This window comes from Pezoporus flaviventris, unplaced genomic scaffold (genome assembly GCF_033815535.1).
Source record: "Pezoporus flaviventris isolate CSIRO_AGI_PZ_B2104156 unplaced genomic scaffold, CSIRO_AGI_Pfla_v1 ptg000015l, whole genome shotgun sequence".
In the NCBI taxonomy this organism is placed as follows: domain Eukaryota; kingdom Metazoa; phylum Chordata; class Aves; order Psittaciformes; family Psittacidae; genus Pezoporus; species Pezoporus flaviventris.
Genome location: NW_026892563.1, coordinates 19,268,342 through 19,287,111, shown reverse-complemented (window position 1 = coordinate 19,287,111; position 18,770 = coordinate 19,268,342). Strand labels below are relative to the sequence as shown.

Here is an 18,770-nt window from a genome sequence, read left to right as displayed (position 1 = left end):
CAGACAGTTTAAGCTATATGAGGGAAAAGCCTGGTCTCTTCTGCAGCTTTATTATTAAAAAAACTCCATGAAGTTGTTCATTATATGCTACCAGTGAAGCAATGCTCATATTAATAAACTTCTTGCTTTCAATTCCTTTTGTTTGCAGTATTGGAAATTATTCTCTTTCCACTGACAAGAAATACTTTGAATGAGATTAAAACACTTGCATATTTGGGCTTCAGTGTCATTTCTCCCCATCCTTGTTTGAGCAGTGTGGTGGGTGGTGCAGGGCGGGTAGGCTTGCTACATTTGTCAGTTTGTTATTGGGAAACCTTAACCTTTGCCTTGTGCAAAAGTAAGACTGGGCATTGGAAAGCGCTTCCTTGATTAGCTGCATAGTCAGTGGTGGCCCCTGTAACAGACACTCTACTACGGGTTATCTACTATATTTAGACACCTACATCAGCATCTAAAGCTCACTGTTTATGTCACTGAATATAGAGGAAGGTACCTAGTGTTAAAACACCCATATTACTATGCCCTGTATGCCGTGCTGTTCCAGCATTTCCTATGACTTGCTCAGTTCATCTCCACCAAAGTCTTTATTCCAGCTGGGAGTTTGATCCTGAAGAGGGAAGAGCACAAGTCACGTATGGATGCACAGGGTGGTCTGTAGTTCTTTGTCATCTCTTCTCATGGAATCATGAGATTGAGAGAGGCCTTTCTGTCATATTTTGTATTACGATTCTGTTGAGGTCAGTGGGGTTAGGTGGCTGTAAAATTGCTGCAACAGAGAAAAGGCTCCAGCCATTTATAATATCAGTTTGTTAAGTCAAGGGGTAGTTTTTGATGCTTTAGTGGGAAATATCTATACAAAAGAAGCAAGGAAAAGATTATGAAAGGGACAATTTATTGTGTGTGATACAAGCATTTAGCAGAAACCTTGTTTACTCTGAAACTTTAATAATGGAACTGTTGCTTCTACTGAATGCCAGGATTCTTGCTATATGCATACAAATTAGCTTAGAAAGTTTGAAAGTATATTCTGTTTTTAAAGAGTATACTGTATTTTTTAAATATGTATTAAATTACAAGAGAATTCCCAGAGTACTGTGGTGCTCTATAATTAGATTTGATTTCCTATGAACTTGATAAGTCTCCTGTAATGCTGCTGTGATAACTGTGATCTTAAATTAGATTATGTAAGACATGAATATTTACAAAGTAAAAGCATCACACTAAGGTTAGAAAAGAATGGAAAATCTCTCAAAAAAGTAGAGCAAAACTGTTAGTTTCTCACATCCAGTTGACTTTCATTGAGGAAAGAGAACTGCTTACTTTCATGGTAAAACTAGACTAGACTAAATATATCCTAGACTAGATACCTAAAACTAGTTGAAGAATTCCTGTTGCACAACAAAAAGTAGCTGCAATATACAGCTATAACTTTGGCTTGGAATAATGTGGTTTTTTTCATCATGGAAGAGTATATGAGGCCATGTAATGAACATAGGCCACATGCAAAATATTGGCACTGAACTTTCTGGTTTTCCAGACTAGTCTAACTGAAAATCACCAGACTTACAAAAAGTGAGACCAGTGCTGAAGGCGGTCTTTGAAATGAGTCCACATGCTCAGCTGTAAAAACTGCATGATGCAACTTTTTCTTTGAACTTTAACCTTTTCAGGAGAAAGTTTGAGTTTTTTCTTTCCCCATGGTACAACCAAAATGTAAATGCAAACAGGTGAAGGTGAATTAAAAAAATAAACCATATCAGAGTTTTTAAACACTTGGGTGACACTATCAACTATACAACTTCTGTGGACATGTAATGCTGATATTCATATGGCAAGGCAAAACACACTTTGTCGTGGGAGTGGTGAAGCAAAAAAAATTGGTGATAACTCTCATTTTGTATCCCCCAACAAAAATTTAATTAGAACAGCTCCTTCAGCCTTTCTTAAGAAACAGGCAGAACTGCTCAGGCTCTTTCTAGTTCTTCATGAACTGCCTTTGCATATCATCTTCCCACATCTTTCATACCTGGATTCCAAACAAAAATCTAAATAAACCACGCATATGTCTTGTAAAGATGTACATAGATATGTGCAGTTATGAATAGCCTATAACAGGATCTCTTAGTGTCTACTTGCTGGATTCTGTAGAATGGTTGTCAATGTCATAGTGAATTATTCAACAAAATACAAGGAGTAATCAGGCGTTGTTGAAAATTGGGAATAGTAGTATAGAACACCAGTGTGACTGAAAGCTGTAGCTTTTTTACTAACTTGGTGAACAAAATCAGAGATGCTGTGTGTGCATATTTTGTCAGCACAGGAAAATGAGGGTGGATGACAGTGAAGCCTGAAATAAGCAGGATTAGAAGTAGCAACTGTTACCATTAAATATAACTTTCTTCGGCAGGGGTGTTTTTTGCTTATGTAGCAGGTATGCTTTTATATATATTAATTTATGGATGGGCAAGATACTTCATGAAGTAACAAGCTTGGGCTGTCCTAAGGAGAAATGTAAGCAAGGCTGTTAGCTCCTGAGTGAAAAAAATATATACTGCAAATTGAACTTTATTAAGGACTTTTGTAATTAGTCACCTCGATAAACTAGTGAACTCAAAAAAAAATAAATAAATTACAGACTTCATAGATGAAAAATGCTTTCTGCTGGGAATTCCAGTTATCTGTCACAGGAATGCCATCAGGGTAGCATCTGCAACACTTCCCATGGCCTGGCCACAGGCATTCAGAAAAATCATTCCAGGTAGAATGGAAGTTGCTGGGGCAGGTCCAGAAAAGGTCAACTGATCTGGTGAAGGGTCTGGAGCACAAGCGTGATGAGGAACAACTGAGGGAACTGGGATTGTTTAGTCTGAAGAAGAGAAGGCTTAGGGGGACCTTATTGCTCTATACATCTACCTGAAAGGAAGTTGTAGTGAAGCGGGTTTCGATCTCTTCTCCCAAGAAACAAACAACAGACAATAGGAAACAGCTTCAAGCTGTGCCAGGGAGGTTTAGATTGGATATTAGGAAAAATTTCTTCACAGAAAGAGTGATCAGGCATTGACACAGGGTGCCCGGGGAAGTGGTGGAATCATTGTCCCTGGAAGTGTTTAAAAACCATGTAGATGAAGCTGTTAGTGACATGGTTTAGTGGTGGACTTGTCAGTCATGGTTGGACTTGATAACCTTAAAGATCTTTGCCAACCTAGTTGATTCTATAATTCTATGATTCTATGAATGGGGATCAGAGAAAGACTGTTTGGATAAGCTAAGGGGAATAGAAATTTCATCTAGGATGCTTAGAGGAGTGCAGCTTTGCCAAGACACAGGTCTTGGAAAGTATATGAGAACTCTCTGTAAGTACATCTCAGTGGTAAAACACATAGGACAAAGACGCACCGTTTGAATGAAATACAGTGTTGGCACAATAAAAACACTTGAATGAAATATAGTGCTGGCACCATTTGAATGAAATTTAGTGCTGGTATAATACAAACCTATTTCAGGAAACCCAAACTGGAAATGATGAAAATGCTTGTAATTCTTGGTGAGGCTCTGGGCCAGTCTTACAACTGGGCAGGGGACTTCAGTTTTTCTAAGAACTGGGCAAGTGTGTGAATGGCAAGATATGCTTCCGATAACAGGGGACCAGACTTGCTGTTTTTGCAGGTTTCTCCCATTTGCATTTAGATGATATAGGTTAGTCCAGTAATTGTTACTATTCTGTTACTATTTTCTTTTCTGTGGAAATATGCTAATTCTCTAAATGTCTGCTGGCCAGTTGGAGTTACCCGTCCAACAAGCAAAAAATAAAAACAAAAATAAGTTTTGCCTCTGTTCCTGAATTTGTTCTTCAGGAGTTTGCCCTGCTGTCTTCTGAAAATGCTTCTCTTAGTGGGAACAGATGTATCATTAATTATTTGCACTTTTGTTTATGTCAAAAAAATAGGCTATTAGACATGGGTAAAATAATTTATCTGTGCTTTTGTGTTGGCTTGAATTTTTTGGTGAGCAGCAAAGAAGCGACCAGATTTCTATCTCTTTTTCTTGCAATTGCAGTGAAGGTATTTGCTAAATAATGAATATATAAGCCTGTTCCATGTTCTGCTGGCCAGAAATTACTCAAACTGTAGGTACTATCTTCAAAGCTTTTCTTAGAAATTTCAAAATTAAAAAGTAGCAAACCAAATTGCCCAGTCGTACAGAAACATAATCAAAATTACATTTTGATGTAAAAATACACCCAAATTAAAAAAAAAATCTTGATATAGAGAATTTTATGAACAGAATATTAGTAAACTGATTGTATCTTTTGTTGTCAGTTTATTTTGAGTGATAAAATATCAACGTGTGAAAAAAAGACACTGAAGAGGGAATAATGATAGGAAGGGGTTTGAAAGTCAGCAACTGGTCTAAGTGGGAATTAGATACTAAGTCTCAGCATGGCTAGATAATTTTTAGCTCTCTATATATATCATTTGAGTGGGAAGCTGGAATATAGAAATTGAATGCTGCTTGAATTTTTAAACTGGTTTAAACCAGCTAGATATGCGGAAACTGAGTTGGAAGCAAAAGCAAGATTTTTTTTTTTTTTTCTTTTGAAATATCACTATTTGGGGACTTTCCCCAGGCTTACTGTTCAAAATCGTTTTATTGTGACGCATTCGTTGTTTGCTGATCTGTGGTAGATACCAGAGATGCTACTTTGGCTCACCCTTGCATTCTTGGATTAGAGCACTGAGACTTCTATATTCTGTCTTGTTAAATTTATGCTTATTATTTGGGCGGCTATGTGAATGGTGCTATTGCTCATCCACATTGAAATGCAATTAAAAGCCCTTTCCTAAGGACCAGATGCATCAAGTAATGGACTGCCCTTTCCCTGGGTTCCCAAAATCTCCAAGCTCAGAGAGAATGAAACAATACGCTGTGAAACAGTTCTGCCACAGCAATTTCACATTTCAAACATGAAAGTGAGTGTTTGTGTTAAAGTTTTGGTGAGGAACCACATGCTATCTGCAAGTACTTGCAAGGTCCATGCATTAGTTACATCTGTGCATTACGATATGTCTGAAGCCAACTTACCCTGCCTCCTGGATAAAAATAGTTTTAATCTTTGTCTCTGAATATGTTTAGTAAAATTTAAATTTCCAGTTTAGTTAAACAAATGTTTACAAGATCATACATACGAAAAGTCTGGAGACTTGCGCTTTCCCTAACAGTGTCATTGAAGGAATATTACACTACAGAGAAGAGTCAAAGAAGGACAAGAAGAAATAAAACATAATCTACTTATATTGCAAAAGGCAATTGGATGTTATTTAACTGGACAGTAAAGAAACTATTTTAAGTGCTTCCTTTTGCTTCAGACAGGTGGCTCAAGCATGCTATTTGAAGTTCATTTACAGTCAATTGATTCATGGCTAATAACTTAAAAATACTACACTTCCTGAAAGTGTTACAGCCCAAATGTGACAGTCAAGCCTGAAACCTAAATTAGGTTCCTTTTTAAGGATCAAAAAGCACTGACATTTAACCAAACCATATTTTTAAGACCTTGGATGAAAATCCCAGGACAGAGAGGGTTTATTTGCTATATTTATTACCTCCAGTGTGAATTATAAAAAAAACAAATGAAAATCTTGCTTCAATAATGTTGGTATTTAGGTTAGGAGGTGTGGAGCTTTTGCCTTTGCTGTATCTTTTTTTATCTGTTTGGTTTTGGGTTTTTTTTGGTTGTTTTTTTTTAGTTGATGCATCCTTCTGCACTCAATCTCACCTGCACTTCTTATGGAAATTCAAAACACTTTGCAAATATAACTGATACAGCTCTCATGACATTTCTGCTAACTAAATATATCCCCTTCTTCTACAGGAATTAAAGATGCAGAGAAACTCAGTATGTTCTTGAGCAAACTACTTGCAGCTTGAGGCATTACTGGGGTAGAACCCATCATGAAATCCTGGCTCCACTGGAGTCAGCAGTGTAACTCCTGTTGAGTCAAGCGGAATCAGCCCCAGTGTCCCAGTTCATGGTCCTGTCCTGTTTAGTAATAAAGTGGAATAAGCATTGCATCTATGAAAAAAAGAGTGTTTAGTCAATAGCTTTCCAAGTCTTTTCTTGCCATCTTGCAGAATTGGAGAATAAGAGCTTGTTTGCACTCAAATTACCCTTCTACTCAGTGCTGCAGTTTCTGCAGTGAAAACACATACATATTTTTTCATGGGTCTGATCAGTGCATCAACTTTAGCAATCTTATATCACTGTAGCTGAAAAACTAAGGGAGAAATCTTTCTTTGAACAATCTTTTGGGATACTTTGCAAAGTTGACAAGGGAAGTCCTGAAAATCCTTACAAGGTTTGAGGGTTTATACATATTTTTATGTGGGGAAGTGTTCTTTCCCCTCCATGAAAGGCAATCACTAGGAATATTTGTCTGTATCCTGCAGTTGTGAGGTGAGGGGAAATTTCTCTAAGTATTCTCACAGGAATTAAGATAATTATTGGATCTTTCAAAGTGTATGTTTTTTTCCAAAAATTTCATTCAAAAGCACTATTTTCTTCTTCTTCTTTTTCTTCTGTTCTTAAAGCCACTGCCTCCTTGTCACGACTCCAAAGAATCTATGCAGGTGTACAAACAGCACTGCAAAATAGCAGAAGAGTACCATGAGGTCAAGAAAGAAATTGCGCTGCTGGAAGAAAGAAAGTGAGTAATTTTCCAAAAGTATTTACTGTTGTATATTCTCTTTGTAAAATCCTGTTTTAAACATGGGGGTTTCATGTGATATTTGCTGACCTTACACCTCTGCCTGAGAGTCACTGGGCCCTCAGTTATACAGATGTCCCTTGAAACCTCCATTGGCAGCCTACAAGTCACACCAGTCTGTTTCAGCTGGTGTGAGCCCTCTTTTTAGTTTTAGGGAAATTTCCTTCAATTTAGCTTTACACATTTTAATGAACTATTAAGTTTAGAGTATTTGACAATATTAGTGAACATTTTTCTGTTTACTAATAGGTGCATTGTCTCTGTGTACATCAAAATTTTAGGTGTTCATATCCAAAGTGCAGAAGCTGGAGACATTTTCTTGTCTGTGACCTATACTTATACCCCTGTCATCTTTGCATGACTGTTAAATGGCAAAGTGTGCTCTGTGATTTTCAGTCCCTTTGCACAAGAAACCTGAAAAATTAACATATAGAGAGGAAAGACGGTGAGTAGTGGAAGTTTTTAACAGGCAACAAACCCCAAGTAATAACAGTTACTGCTAAGTAAACTTTCTCTTTCAAATTCTTTTTTATTTTCACATTCACACTGAAGGTGACTCTAGCAGTTTTGCCTTCCTCAGGGAGTTACCTCAGTCTAGATCTCAGACTTCTTGTGAAAATGAAGACCACATCATCATTCTTTCAAATGCTACTTGAACAGAAACATTTGTAATATAGCAACAGGGGTCAAAAGAGCTGGGCTTTTGGTCCACTGTATCTGTTTCATAGTAATCTTTGTACCAGCTGACCATGCAGTACATCCAAATTTGCATCTGTGTGAGTATTGAGCTGCAGAAGCAAGCTGATGGGAGGGAAACTGATGAAATCCTGTACTCATAGAAGTAAGACAGCCAAAGATGACCTTGAATCCAAACTATGCAGGGTAAGAAAGTGAAGCTTGTCTTTATCAGGGTTGATGGCTACAGGCACAATATAGTTAGTTGCCTAAAGTGTTGGAACTAGTTAAGGTTTCCCTCTACAAATCCCCTTCCACTGTAGGACCTTTATGATGCTCAGTTGCTGACAAACTGGCATGAAAGTTAGAAAAAAAACATTGTCCCAATGTTTGCATTTGATTCATCATTAATTGAACTTGACCAATCAAAAGTAATTGGTGTTTTTAAAAACCTGTAGAGAAGATAATTAATTAAAATAGTTTTACAATGATTTGTCAAATTTGATTGTCTAATATCAGCTGCGTACGTGTGTATTTAGCAACCACATTAATTCAGTGGAAACCATGTATGTTTGTCTTCTCTGAAAATCCAAATGGACTATAAAATACTAACTGGCATTAAAGCGCTTAACTTTTGATGTATAAACTCAAAAGGTGACCTTAGATCATTTGGTTTTTAGAGTCTACTAAACATAAATGCATTATTATTACTGACACATCCCTGAACCAGTTGGCACATTTATGAAGCTTGGAGCCCTTGAAAACTAGACTCACATATATATTTTTGCATCTGAAAGAATGAAAAAAAATACTATGTGAATGCATTTTTTTTTTATCTATGGAGTCTGTGTTACTTGCTGAATTAGAAGTATTTTACTCCTTGGGAATGGCAGATACATGCACAAAACTGTTTACCTGACCTCAAAACTACCCTAATCAACCTCTGAGCCCAGAAGTCAGCCTCTCAGCAGTGGTTATCATGAATTTAGGGGCTTCAGGCTGGCATTTTCCCTAATTCCACCAATGGATATCAACAGTCAAATAATGTGAGGAAGCTTCCACCACTGCTTCCTTTGCAGAACCTGTTCTGTGGATAGAGGATTTCATGCCCTGGTAAACATTTGTTAAACAAGGTTGGCTGAATAAGGCAGCAAATAGAATTATATTATTGTGATTTTTATGTGCCTTCTAATTATGTATCTATGGCCTAGATACTCACATGCTGTGCAGCTGCGAAATGCCTAAACAAAACTAATACCAGTGCAGCACCTTTTACCACCTTCCAAATCTCTTAATCTGAAGAAGTGGTCCTTCAGGCATTGGGAAGCTTTTTTCCTCCAGATGTAAACTATTTATGACTCCTCCCTCCAAGCAGATTCTCCATTTTGTAGTATTTTGAAGGAGGTATCATGAAGGTCTCATGACACTGCATTTCCCCTTTGGGATGCCTTTTCTTTCTGTAGCAGTCTGTTTTTATAAAACCTTCCAGAAACTAACTGGGACCTCTTCACCACATGAAGTTCAGCTAAAATGGGAAGGTGGATTAAGAAGTTATTAGGGCACATGTGGGTATGTGGGTATACACAATCTGAACACATTGGCCCTGATTTTTATATAAAACTAGATAGAAAGGGAGTATAAGTGCAGAGGTGAAGGAATAAGCAAAAAGTAAAAGAGGGTTTTGGTCTACTGATCACTGATTTATATCTAAAAATGTTCTAAACAGTTACAGTTTGAGAGTGAAAGGAAGTTTATGGGGTATCATATACTGAATGAAGTGGAGAAGAATGGATGTCATGTGTGTCCTGTGTGTTGAATATTCCATTCTCATAATCAAAGGACGCTTTTGTGCTTTCTCTGAAAAGTCTGAGTTTGCAGCTTCTGAAATTTGCTCCTGTTGCAGGTGTCTGTATCTTCTACATTTGAATTCGAATGTACGGAAGTAAACGTTCATAATGCGTAATACACCTGCTATCTATTGTCTATTTATTTTAAATATTATTTTGATAAAATGGACAAAGACAGCTGTTCATCCCTTGCAGCGGGAGCAAACACTTTGTGCAGTGTTTTTCAGCATACATTTTTACCACGGGCAACCAGAAGTGCTGTTGGATGGTACCCCTGCCAGTGCTCTGAACTTCCTCTCCACAGATCTACTCACCTGTGGAATTCAAATGTCAAGTCCCACCAGGCTGTAACTGCACCTGTGATGTCTACTGATAGTACACTGTGCACACAATACAATAATTATCAGGAGAAGAGCAGAAAATGGATTGAGCAAATATTTTTGCCTAGGGGGCAGAAATAATATTAAGTCAACCTGACATAAATCTCCATACAGGAACTGGAGCTTTCTAGTGAAAAAAAAAAAGAAAAGGAATACTATTCATTCCATTTAAAATCATTTTTGTTTCAACCTCCAAAGTCCAGTGTAACCTTTTACGCAGGAAATAATACATGCAGGTATATTTCTAGAGGAGGCATCTTTAAGAAATAGAAAGTTGAATAACATTGTTTATAATACTAAAAAAAAACATTTCCTCTTTTGCAACTTTTCAAGGGCTTTCAGTTATGCTTAGCTTGACTTGTCTCTCACTGTAGTGTGAAGAACGAGTATTAGCTGAAGTATAGAAAGGCAGTGGTGTGAAATGACAAGCATTGTTTTTCATCAAGCCAAAACCAGAGCTTATTTGTCCCTTTGTCTTGAATGCAATATAGATGGCCAGAGAATGTATTAGGCTGGGAGTGGGAGAGAAGACAATAACTATTTCACAGGAAAATGCAAAATGTGAAAGAGAAAGGGTGGTTGCAGGTTCAAAAAACAATAGGAAAATCAAAGGACAAAGCAAATAATAAGGGGAAAGAAGTTACTCAGGAAAAAGACAAAGGAAGCAAGAATTGAAAGAATTTAAAACAACACTGGGTACATACAATACAAATACTAATACAAATAATCATAGCTTTGCTGCCTTCATTCGAACTCTTCCCATTTATGCCAGCAATATGTAGCACAATGGACAAAATCACTCTGGAATGAAAGACACGATCAAAAAGAAAGAAGAGGGTGTGGAAGAGAGAGCACACCACATTTAGGTCATAGAATGTAATTTAATTTATGTTCCAGAAACACACATGTATTTCCATAACAGATGCTTTTGGGTATCTAAGTTTGGGTGAAAGGGATGGGATGGCTGGTTATTTTGAGCACTTGTTATATTGCTATTACTAGATAATGACCCTGGATTATGCAGTTAAATATTAGAGTTGTCATGGTTGCTAGCTATATCTTATATTCTTAGCACTGGCTGGTTTTCTCTTTTTCCTCCCCCAGACAATTCTAATATAACTCTCCAGAAAATATCATTCGATCACCACCTGGTTTAGGATCATTCCTTTTCTTTGCCATGGATATGATTTGTTTCCTTCTTTTACATACATTACAGCAGACATGCAGTGGAGATGTCTGCTTAATTTTGTGGCATCCTTCCATATGCTTTAGCATGCTCTCATGACCATAGGACTGATTCTAAGGTCTCAAGTCCAGATGGTTTCTCCAGGTACACTATTTCTGGAGTGTCTTTTGGAACGCTATTGGGACAAGTAGTCTTCAGACTTCCAGGTACTGCAGAGAAAGATCGGTATGAAACATAAAGGCAATTTTTTTATCTTAATAATTTTCCCATTCTAGACCTCATTTTTCATCATCATGCCAAGCAGTGGAAATTACAATTTTATATATAGAAAGAGAAACCTCAGCTTGGCCAATTGCAGTGATGAATACTTAAGGAACTTTTATGTGCTGGCATAGAATCATAGAATCATAGAATAATTACGGTTGGAAAGGACCTTAAGATCATCTAGTTCCAACCCCCCTGCCGTGGGCAGGGACACCTCACACTAAATCATCTCACGCAAGGCCTCATCCAGCCTCGTCTTGAACACTGCCAGGGATGGAGCATTCACAACCTCCCTGGGCAACCTATTCCAGTGCCTCACCACCCTAACAGGAAAGAGTTTCCTCCTTATATCCAATCTAAACTTCCCCTGTTTAAGTTTTAACCCGTTACCCCTTGTCCTGTCACGACAGTCTGTAATGAAGAGTCCCTCCCCAGCATCCCTATAGGCCCCCTTCAGATACTGGAAGGCTGCTATGAGGTCTCCACGCAGCCTTCTCTTCTCCAGGCTGAACAGCCCCAACTTCCTCAGCCTGTCTTCATACAGGAGGTGCTCCAGTCCCCAATCATCCTCGTGGCCCTTCTCCGGACTTGTTCCAACAGTTCCATGTCCTTTTTCTGTTGAGGACACCAGAACTGCACACAATACTCCAGGTGAGGTCTCACAAGAGCAGAGTAGAGGGGCAGGATCACCTCCTTGGACCTGCTGGTCACGCTCCTTTTTGATGCAGCCAGGGATACGGTTGGCTTTCTGGGCTGCAAGCGCACACTGCCGGCCCATGTTCATTTTCTCATTGACCAACACCCCCAAGTCCTTCTCTGCAGGGCTGCTCTGAATCTCTTCTCTGCCCAACCTGTAGCTGTGCCTGGGATTGCTCCCACCCAGGTGTAGGACCTTGCACTTGGCATGGTTAAACTTCATGAGGTTGGCATCAGCCCACCTCACAAGCGTGTCAAGGTCCCTCTGGATGGCATTCCTTCCCTCCAGCGTATCAACCGAACCATACAGCTTGGTGTCATCGGCAAACCTGCTGAGGGCGCACTCAATCCCACTGTCCATGTCAGCGACAAAGATGTTGAACAAGACCGGTCCCAACACCGATCCCTGAGGGACACCACTCGTTACTGGTCTCCAGCCGGGCATTGAGCCATTGACCACAACTCTTTGTGTGTGGCCATCCAGCCAGTGCGTTATCCACTGAGTGGTCCATCCATCAAATTGATGTCTCTCCAATTTAGAGACAAGGATGTCATGTGGGACAGTGTTGAACGCTTTACACAAGTCCAGGTAGATGACATCAACTGCTCTACCCCTGTCCATCAGTTCTGTAGCCCCATCATAGAAGGCCACCAAATTGGTCAGGCAGGATTTCCCCTTAGTGAAGCCATGCTGGCTGTCACCAAGCACCTTATTGATTTTCATGTGCCTTAGCATGCCTTCCAGGACAATCTGCTCCAAGGTTTTGCCAGGCACAGAGGTGAGACTGACTGGTCTGTAATTCCCCGGGTCGTCCATTTTCCCCTTCTTGAAAATGGGGGTTATATTTCCCTTTTTCCAGTCATTGGGAACTTCCCCTGACTGCCATGATTTCTCAAATATGATGGCCAGCAGCTTCGCAACTTCATTCACCAGCTCCTTCAGGACCCGCGGATGGATCTCATCAGGACCCATGGACTTGTGCACTTTCAGATCCTCTTCTACAGTGGGCACAAGGTCTTCATTCTCACAGTCCCTGCATCTGCCTTCCAAGACTTGGGTGGTTTGGTCAGAGCCTTTGCCAGTGAAGACCGAAGCAAAGAATTCATTCAGAACCTCAGCCTTCTCCAAATCCAGGGTAGCCAGTTCTCCTGAGGGCTTCCTGAGGGGGCCTACATTCTCCCTAGTCTGTTTTTTATTTGCTACATACCTGTAGAATCCCTTCCTGTTATCTTTAATACCTCTAGCTAAGTTTAATTCTAACTGGGCCTTAGCTTTCCCAACCTGGTCCCTAGCTTCCCGGGCAACATCCCTGTACTCTTCCTATGCCACCTGTCCTTGCTTCCACTTACTATAAACCTCTTTTTTCAATTGAATTTTCCTCAGCAGCTCCTTATCCATCCAAGGAGGTCTCCTGGCCCTCCTGCTGCACTTCCTTCTGGTTGGGTTGCAACACTCCTGAGCTTGTAGCAGGTGATCCTTGAATATCAACCAAGAGTCTTGGGCCCCTCTGCCTTCTAGGGCTGTATCCCATGGAACCTTCCTAAGCAGGTTCCTGAAGAGGCCAAAGTCTGCTCTTTTGAAGTCCAGGGCAGTGAGCTTGCTGCACGCTCTTCTCACTGTCCTGAGGATCTCAAATTCGAGCATCTTGTGATCGCTGCATCCAAGGCTGCCCTGGAGCGTCACATTTCCAACAAGCCCTTCCCTGTTGGTGAGCATGAGGTCAAGCATGGCACCTCTCCTTGTCGGCTCTTCTATTACTTGCAGAAGGAAGTTGTCTTCTACATAATCGAGGAACCTCCTGGATTGCTTGTGCCGGGCCATACCGTCCTTCCAACAGATGTCAGGGTGGTTGAAGTCACCCATGAGAACAAGGGCCTTAATTTACATTAAAACAGGCTGTCTGCTTGTTTTAAAAATTAATTATAGACTTTGAACACAAAACCAGTCTTCTTAGACAGCAGTTATGTTACACGGTTTCACGATTCCTCCTGATTTGAAAGCCATGTCAGATGTGGGAAGAATAAATGATCTTATGCCCACCAGAACACACAGACACTTGTTAGCTGGGAAGAAATGTGTAGTACCAGAGATGCATGATCCTGAATATGTTGTTCACAATGGAGGAAAGACAAGTGTGCCTCTTTGCACTGTTGAAGCAGTTTTTCTTGATGTCCAAATACACTTGTCTTCAGACAGGTTTATCTGCTTTGTCTGTCATTTTTCTTGATATATATTCATTGTGAATATTTCTGTAAGGGAACTCTGTTCTCTGCATGGTCAGTCATTAAGGCCAGGACAAGAGAAATTATTTCCCAAAGACCAGGCTGGGTTTTTCTTCTGCTCTAATGTGGCTCGTGGTTTATTGCTTTATGATGCAAATCACACTTGTCTTCTTCCCACCTAAACCCCTCCCTGAGAAAGAACATTTAAACTGTATATTACAGATTGTCCTGAAGCTTCAAGTACCTCAGCACCATTTTAGAAAATACCTTATGAATGCTGTTAGTATTTAAACTCAGGGTAACCATTAACAGGAAACACAGATTACACAGTACTAGATTTATTTATTAAGCATCCATAACAAAGGCTAGATGGTGCAAGAGCTTAGTATGGTGTTCTTTAACCTCTGGAAGCTAAGTTCAAATCCTGGATTAGATCAGAAGCAAATGTTAGTTACTGTCTTCATCCTTTTGTGAGCTTCGTAAACCATACCATTCATAACATTTAGCAATTCCCTGGTACTCTAATTTTAGATCTCTGTGGCAGACTGACAGTATTTGCCTGAAACATCACCCTACCCTATAAACAGGTGTTGATCCTGATGGGAAGGGAATAAGTAGGTTCTGCTGACTCAGAAGCGGGCAATTTTACTACCTCAGTGCAAGGAAACTGTTTTCTATGAGGGAAGTCCTAGACTGTGGACTACAGAAATGGGTATATTTTGTTTTTAATGCATTTATATTTTGTTTAATACAAAAGCTAAATCCAAGGGAAAAAAAATGTTATCTGTGCTGCTTGGGTATTACTAGAGAGCAGCACAAAAGCCATGCCTGCATATAGCTTAATTTTATCAAATGAGGACTGACACTCATTAATAGAGCTGTCTGAGTTTGCATGTTGTCTGTGCCACTCCTGGCTCAAGTCCAAATGTAGTAGTTAATACCTTTCTTTTAATTCTTTACTAAAAGTCCCTGTGGAAAAGGTTTACCTGCTTTTAAGATGCTGATTGCTTCTTAATATTTTTACTGCATCTCCCTTTAAGAACCTCCTAAAGGGTAAGAAAATGAAGAATGATTCTGAATTAATTTGTTTGGACACTTCTGAGTCAACAGTCTGTAATTTGGAAGAGTTTAATTTAATCCTTCAGTCCAGCATTGCACCAGTAGAGTAATACCAAAGAAATACTGCTAAGCTCTCTTTTGCTCCCAAGAGACAGAAATCTTCTAGAGGAAGCCCTAAGAGACTGAAGTGATTAAAGATGCCACACTTGTAAAGTCTTATTGTCATTAAATACATTTCTCACTCTCTAAAGCATACATGCAAGTAGTCCTTTGTGGCCTATAGTCCCATTAATACGAGCTGTCTAGCAAGATAAGTTCATCTTAGCCAATTTGAAAAATTAGTTGATCTTGTATGGCCCAATGAAGAGGAATGAAATGCTGCTTTTAAAATTTTTATAGCTAATGGACCAAATGTTAATAGAATTCTGCTGAACAAAAATATGCTCTTGATGTTTTCTCTCAAGAGCCTGATGAAAGGAAACAGAAGAGCTTTGCTGCAGCATAGCTCCTATACAGTACACCAGTGGTATAAAACAATGCCAACGTATTTAGTTACTGGGGGGGGGGGGGGGGGGGGGGGGGGGATGGGGGGGGAGTTCTATACACTGCAGCATTTGGATGATTTAAAATTGCTATAATGGCTGCTAATTTTTTTTTTTTTTTTGTTAATGGGAAACGCGGGAGAAATGAGTGTGCCAGGGCTCTCTGCTAACTTAACTCCTTGAACTGCAGGAGCTTTGTGAACAGTCAGCTAAACTAGGGGAAAACTGTGCAGCCACTTAAAGCTATAGTAAAGACAGAGGAACATCAAACTGGGGAAGATCAAACGGATTCTAAAAGAAGACCAAATAGAAATGCTTCTGAAAACCTGCGTGCTTATAGTTTTGCTGCTGTAACTGGTAGTTTGGTAGTTTTGCAGCTCTAAGTAATGTAAGTGATCAGCAAATACTGAAATGTTATCATTTCACGAATACTCTGACATGTAGTGATAGAATTGCTAAGCCATAGGAATTTCCCATCTTAAATCACTGGTCTAGCCTGACAAGAAGGCTCCTTTAAAGACTGTGACAAAAGCTATCCACTTTGAAGGCATTACATCTTCCCACTGATGATCTATAAGTATTGTTTTGACATGACTGAGACATAAAGTCAGAGGGCTATGAACAGTTGAAGATTAACTAATCTCTGAGATAGAATGATCAAAAGAACTGAGAACCTTTTAGAAGAGATTTCCTGTAGCAAGGGTGAATAAATGATTTGATTTTCAGGGGAAAGAAAGCAGAGGCCAGGCCAGCCTGCTGGGTAACTAAGTGGAGAGCGATTAGATACCCTGTGAGTTACTCATGCCTTCAGTGTGTTTTAAGACCTCTTTTATCTTAATTTGTGCTGAGGTAATTTCAGTTGATACTATACAGGAGACTGCAGCTCCTGCCCAGCTCTGGGAATACAGGGCACTGTGTGACTCCCTCCAGAAAGAAGTAACAGCTTGAATCCTGCGTCTGCTCTTAGAAAGACCAGGAGGGGTCAGGTTTGCAGCAGTATCACTCTTCTTCAGCATAAACAGGTCTGAGCATAAACACATTATGGAAACAATGTATGTAGTTCAGGCTCATGTGCCTACTATTTACTATTTTTTCTTGTAGCAGAGAGTAGGAAACCAGGCGTACTTCAGAGAATTTACTGACAAATACAACTAACAGAACAAAAAACAAAAACAACAAACAAACAAAAAACAACAGAAAACAAACACATTGTTTGGTATTGAGAAAAAAATTACCTGTTATTCTTCAGGCTAAATATTAGCATGAGGTTTCCAGGAACTTGATTCTCCCCCCATGAACTGCATGTTCAGCTATTACTGAAGTTAGAGGTACTTGAAGGTATCTTAGCATCTTGCAGGTTTGGTCATTGAACAGCAAACCTGTCAGAGATTTTGGCAGCTCCTTTTTTTAAAGAGAAAGGTAGGCTTTTAACAAATTAATTTTCTAGGTCTTTATTTCACAGGAACTCAAGAAATAGCATGTTAACAACCTATAGCCCAGCTTTAACCTAACACATGATGCCAAATACTTGCGTACTGCCATTTTCAATCTTTGGGGTTTTGTTTGTTTTTTTGTAATCCTCAGAAAGGAGCTGATTGCCAGGCTGGAACAAGTGGAAAAAGAAAGCATGGATGCTGCTCAGCTGGCCAAGGAGTATGCAGAACTGACAGAGGAGAACCGAACACTGAAGCTGGCCCAGACACAGTGTGTAGAGCAACTGGAAAAGCTCAGAATACAGTACCAAAAGAGACAGGGGTCCTCATAACTCTCAATTAGTTTATGTGAGGCAGTTAATACAGGATTGGTCCTGTGCTGGAAAGAGATTTTAAAATAAAGGTCTGTTTAATATGTTATAATACTTTACTACAGATACAGAGTATGTAGAAGTCTATATTTGATTTAATGCTTGCCATCCAGTAGCTTAATATAATGGATATTTCATCCATTATATAATGGATATTTTATTTCAAGTAACATAATTGAAGTTAATCTATCCCCATTATATGTTCTAGTAGATCAAGTTTCTTTTCTAAACATATTTCTTCCAATTTAAGAAGATATGGACACACTAGAAAATGATATAAATAGTCTCTGTGTTGGAAATTTGGACCATACTAAGGCATACAACAAGGACAATGTTAATATATGAAATACATGTATGTTAATTTTAGTTTGGTGAAGATTTTTTTAATTATTTTCCTCATGCCTGAAATGTTTGGAAGTTATATTAAAACAGGTCTCCTCACTGGTAAAAACTATACTTCATTATCCCATGTCAGCTTTACATTGCTGTGTAAAATCTCAGAAATTGCACATTAAGAATTGAAGTAACATAATTATTTTTATCAAATGCATGTACTGACAGTAATAATTTGCAAGTAATGAAATTAGAAGGAAACTAATGAGGTCAGAAATTCTTTCCTTGAGCATAAAGGTAGCTGAGAGTCTTTTTATTGTACTTTTGGGCATGCAAGAAATTAACATAAGAATACTACCATCATAGTTTCAAGTGAGAATATGTCCACAAAAATACTGTGAGGATGTTTTGTTCTTATTTTATGGCCTGTTTTGAAACATAAATGGCTGTAAGTAGGGACAGGAGTTCTATCATATACAAATAACCTGGAAGTAAAATGTTAATCTTATTTGCTCTATTTATCCCTGTATTTTCTTAGATCAACTGAAATTTCTTTGTTATACTTCCATTTCTATTCATACAGTATTTTTTTCATTAAAAGTGGATATGGAAAAGACATTTTATGTTCTGAATATTATTAAATCACCCTGTATTTTTAACTCTGCTTGACAGTGGCATTTGTTACATCTTCATGAGGTTGGAATTGAACTTGATGTGTTGTTAATCCTGAAATGTGTCTTAGTAATTGAAAACTATGAACTGAAGATTTCTGCCAGAACTTTAGCTTTGATTATTAGCACTAAACTATTATAAAATCAGCATTTTATGTTAATCAGAACAATTTCTGGGGAAGTCTTTTGGCGCCACAATGTTCCCCAGTAATTCTGGCAGCAAAGGGGACAATAAGAGATATAAGCTGCCCTTTTTAACTCTGTGGTAACTACCTACAGTTTTCCCTGCAGCACAGGCATGAGAACAGGCTCCGCGTTGCTACCAG

General features: G+C 39.0%; 1 protein-coding gene across 3 annotated transcripts in view; it reads left to right on the top strand.

Moving 5' to 3' along the window:
• The window catches only part of MAP3K7CL (MAP3K7 C-terminal like), a 37,611-nt gene extending 19,174 nt beyond the window's left edge, over positions 1–18,437 (top strand). For all 3 annotated transcript variants that reach the window (XM_061453732.1, XM_061453731.1, XM_061453730.1), the window contains 2 exons: positions 6,589–6,704; positions 17,221–18,437. In XM_061453732.1, the coding sequence (XP_061309716.1) occupies positions 6,589–6,704; positions 17,221–17,401 (297 nt within the window). In that variant the 3' untranslated portion in view covers positions 17,402–18,437. The remainder of the gene's footprint in view (positions 1–6,588; positions 6,705–17,220) is intronic.
• The last annotated feature ends 333 nt before the right edge of the window (positions 18,438–18,770 follow it).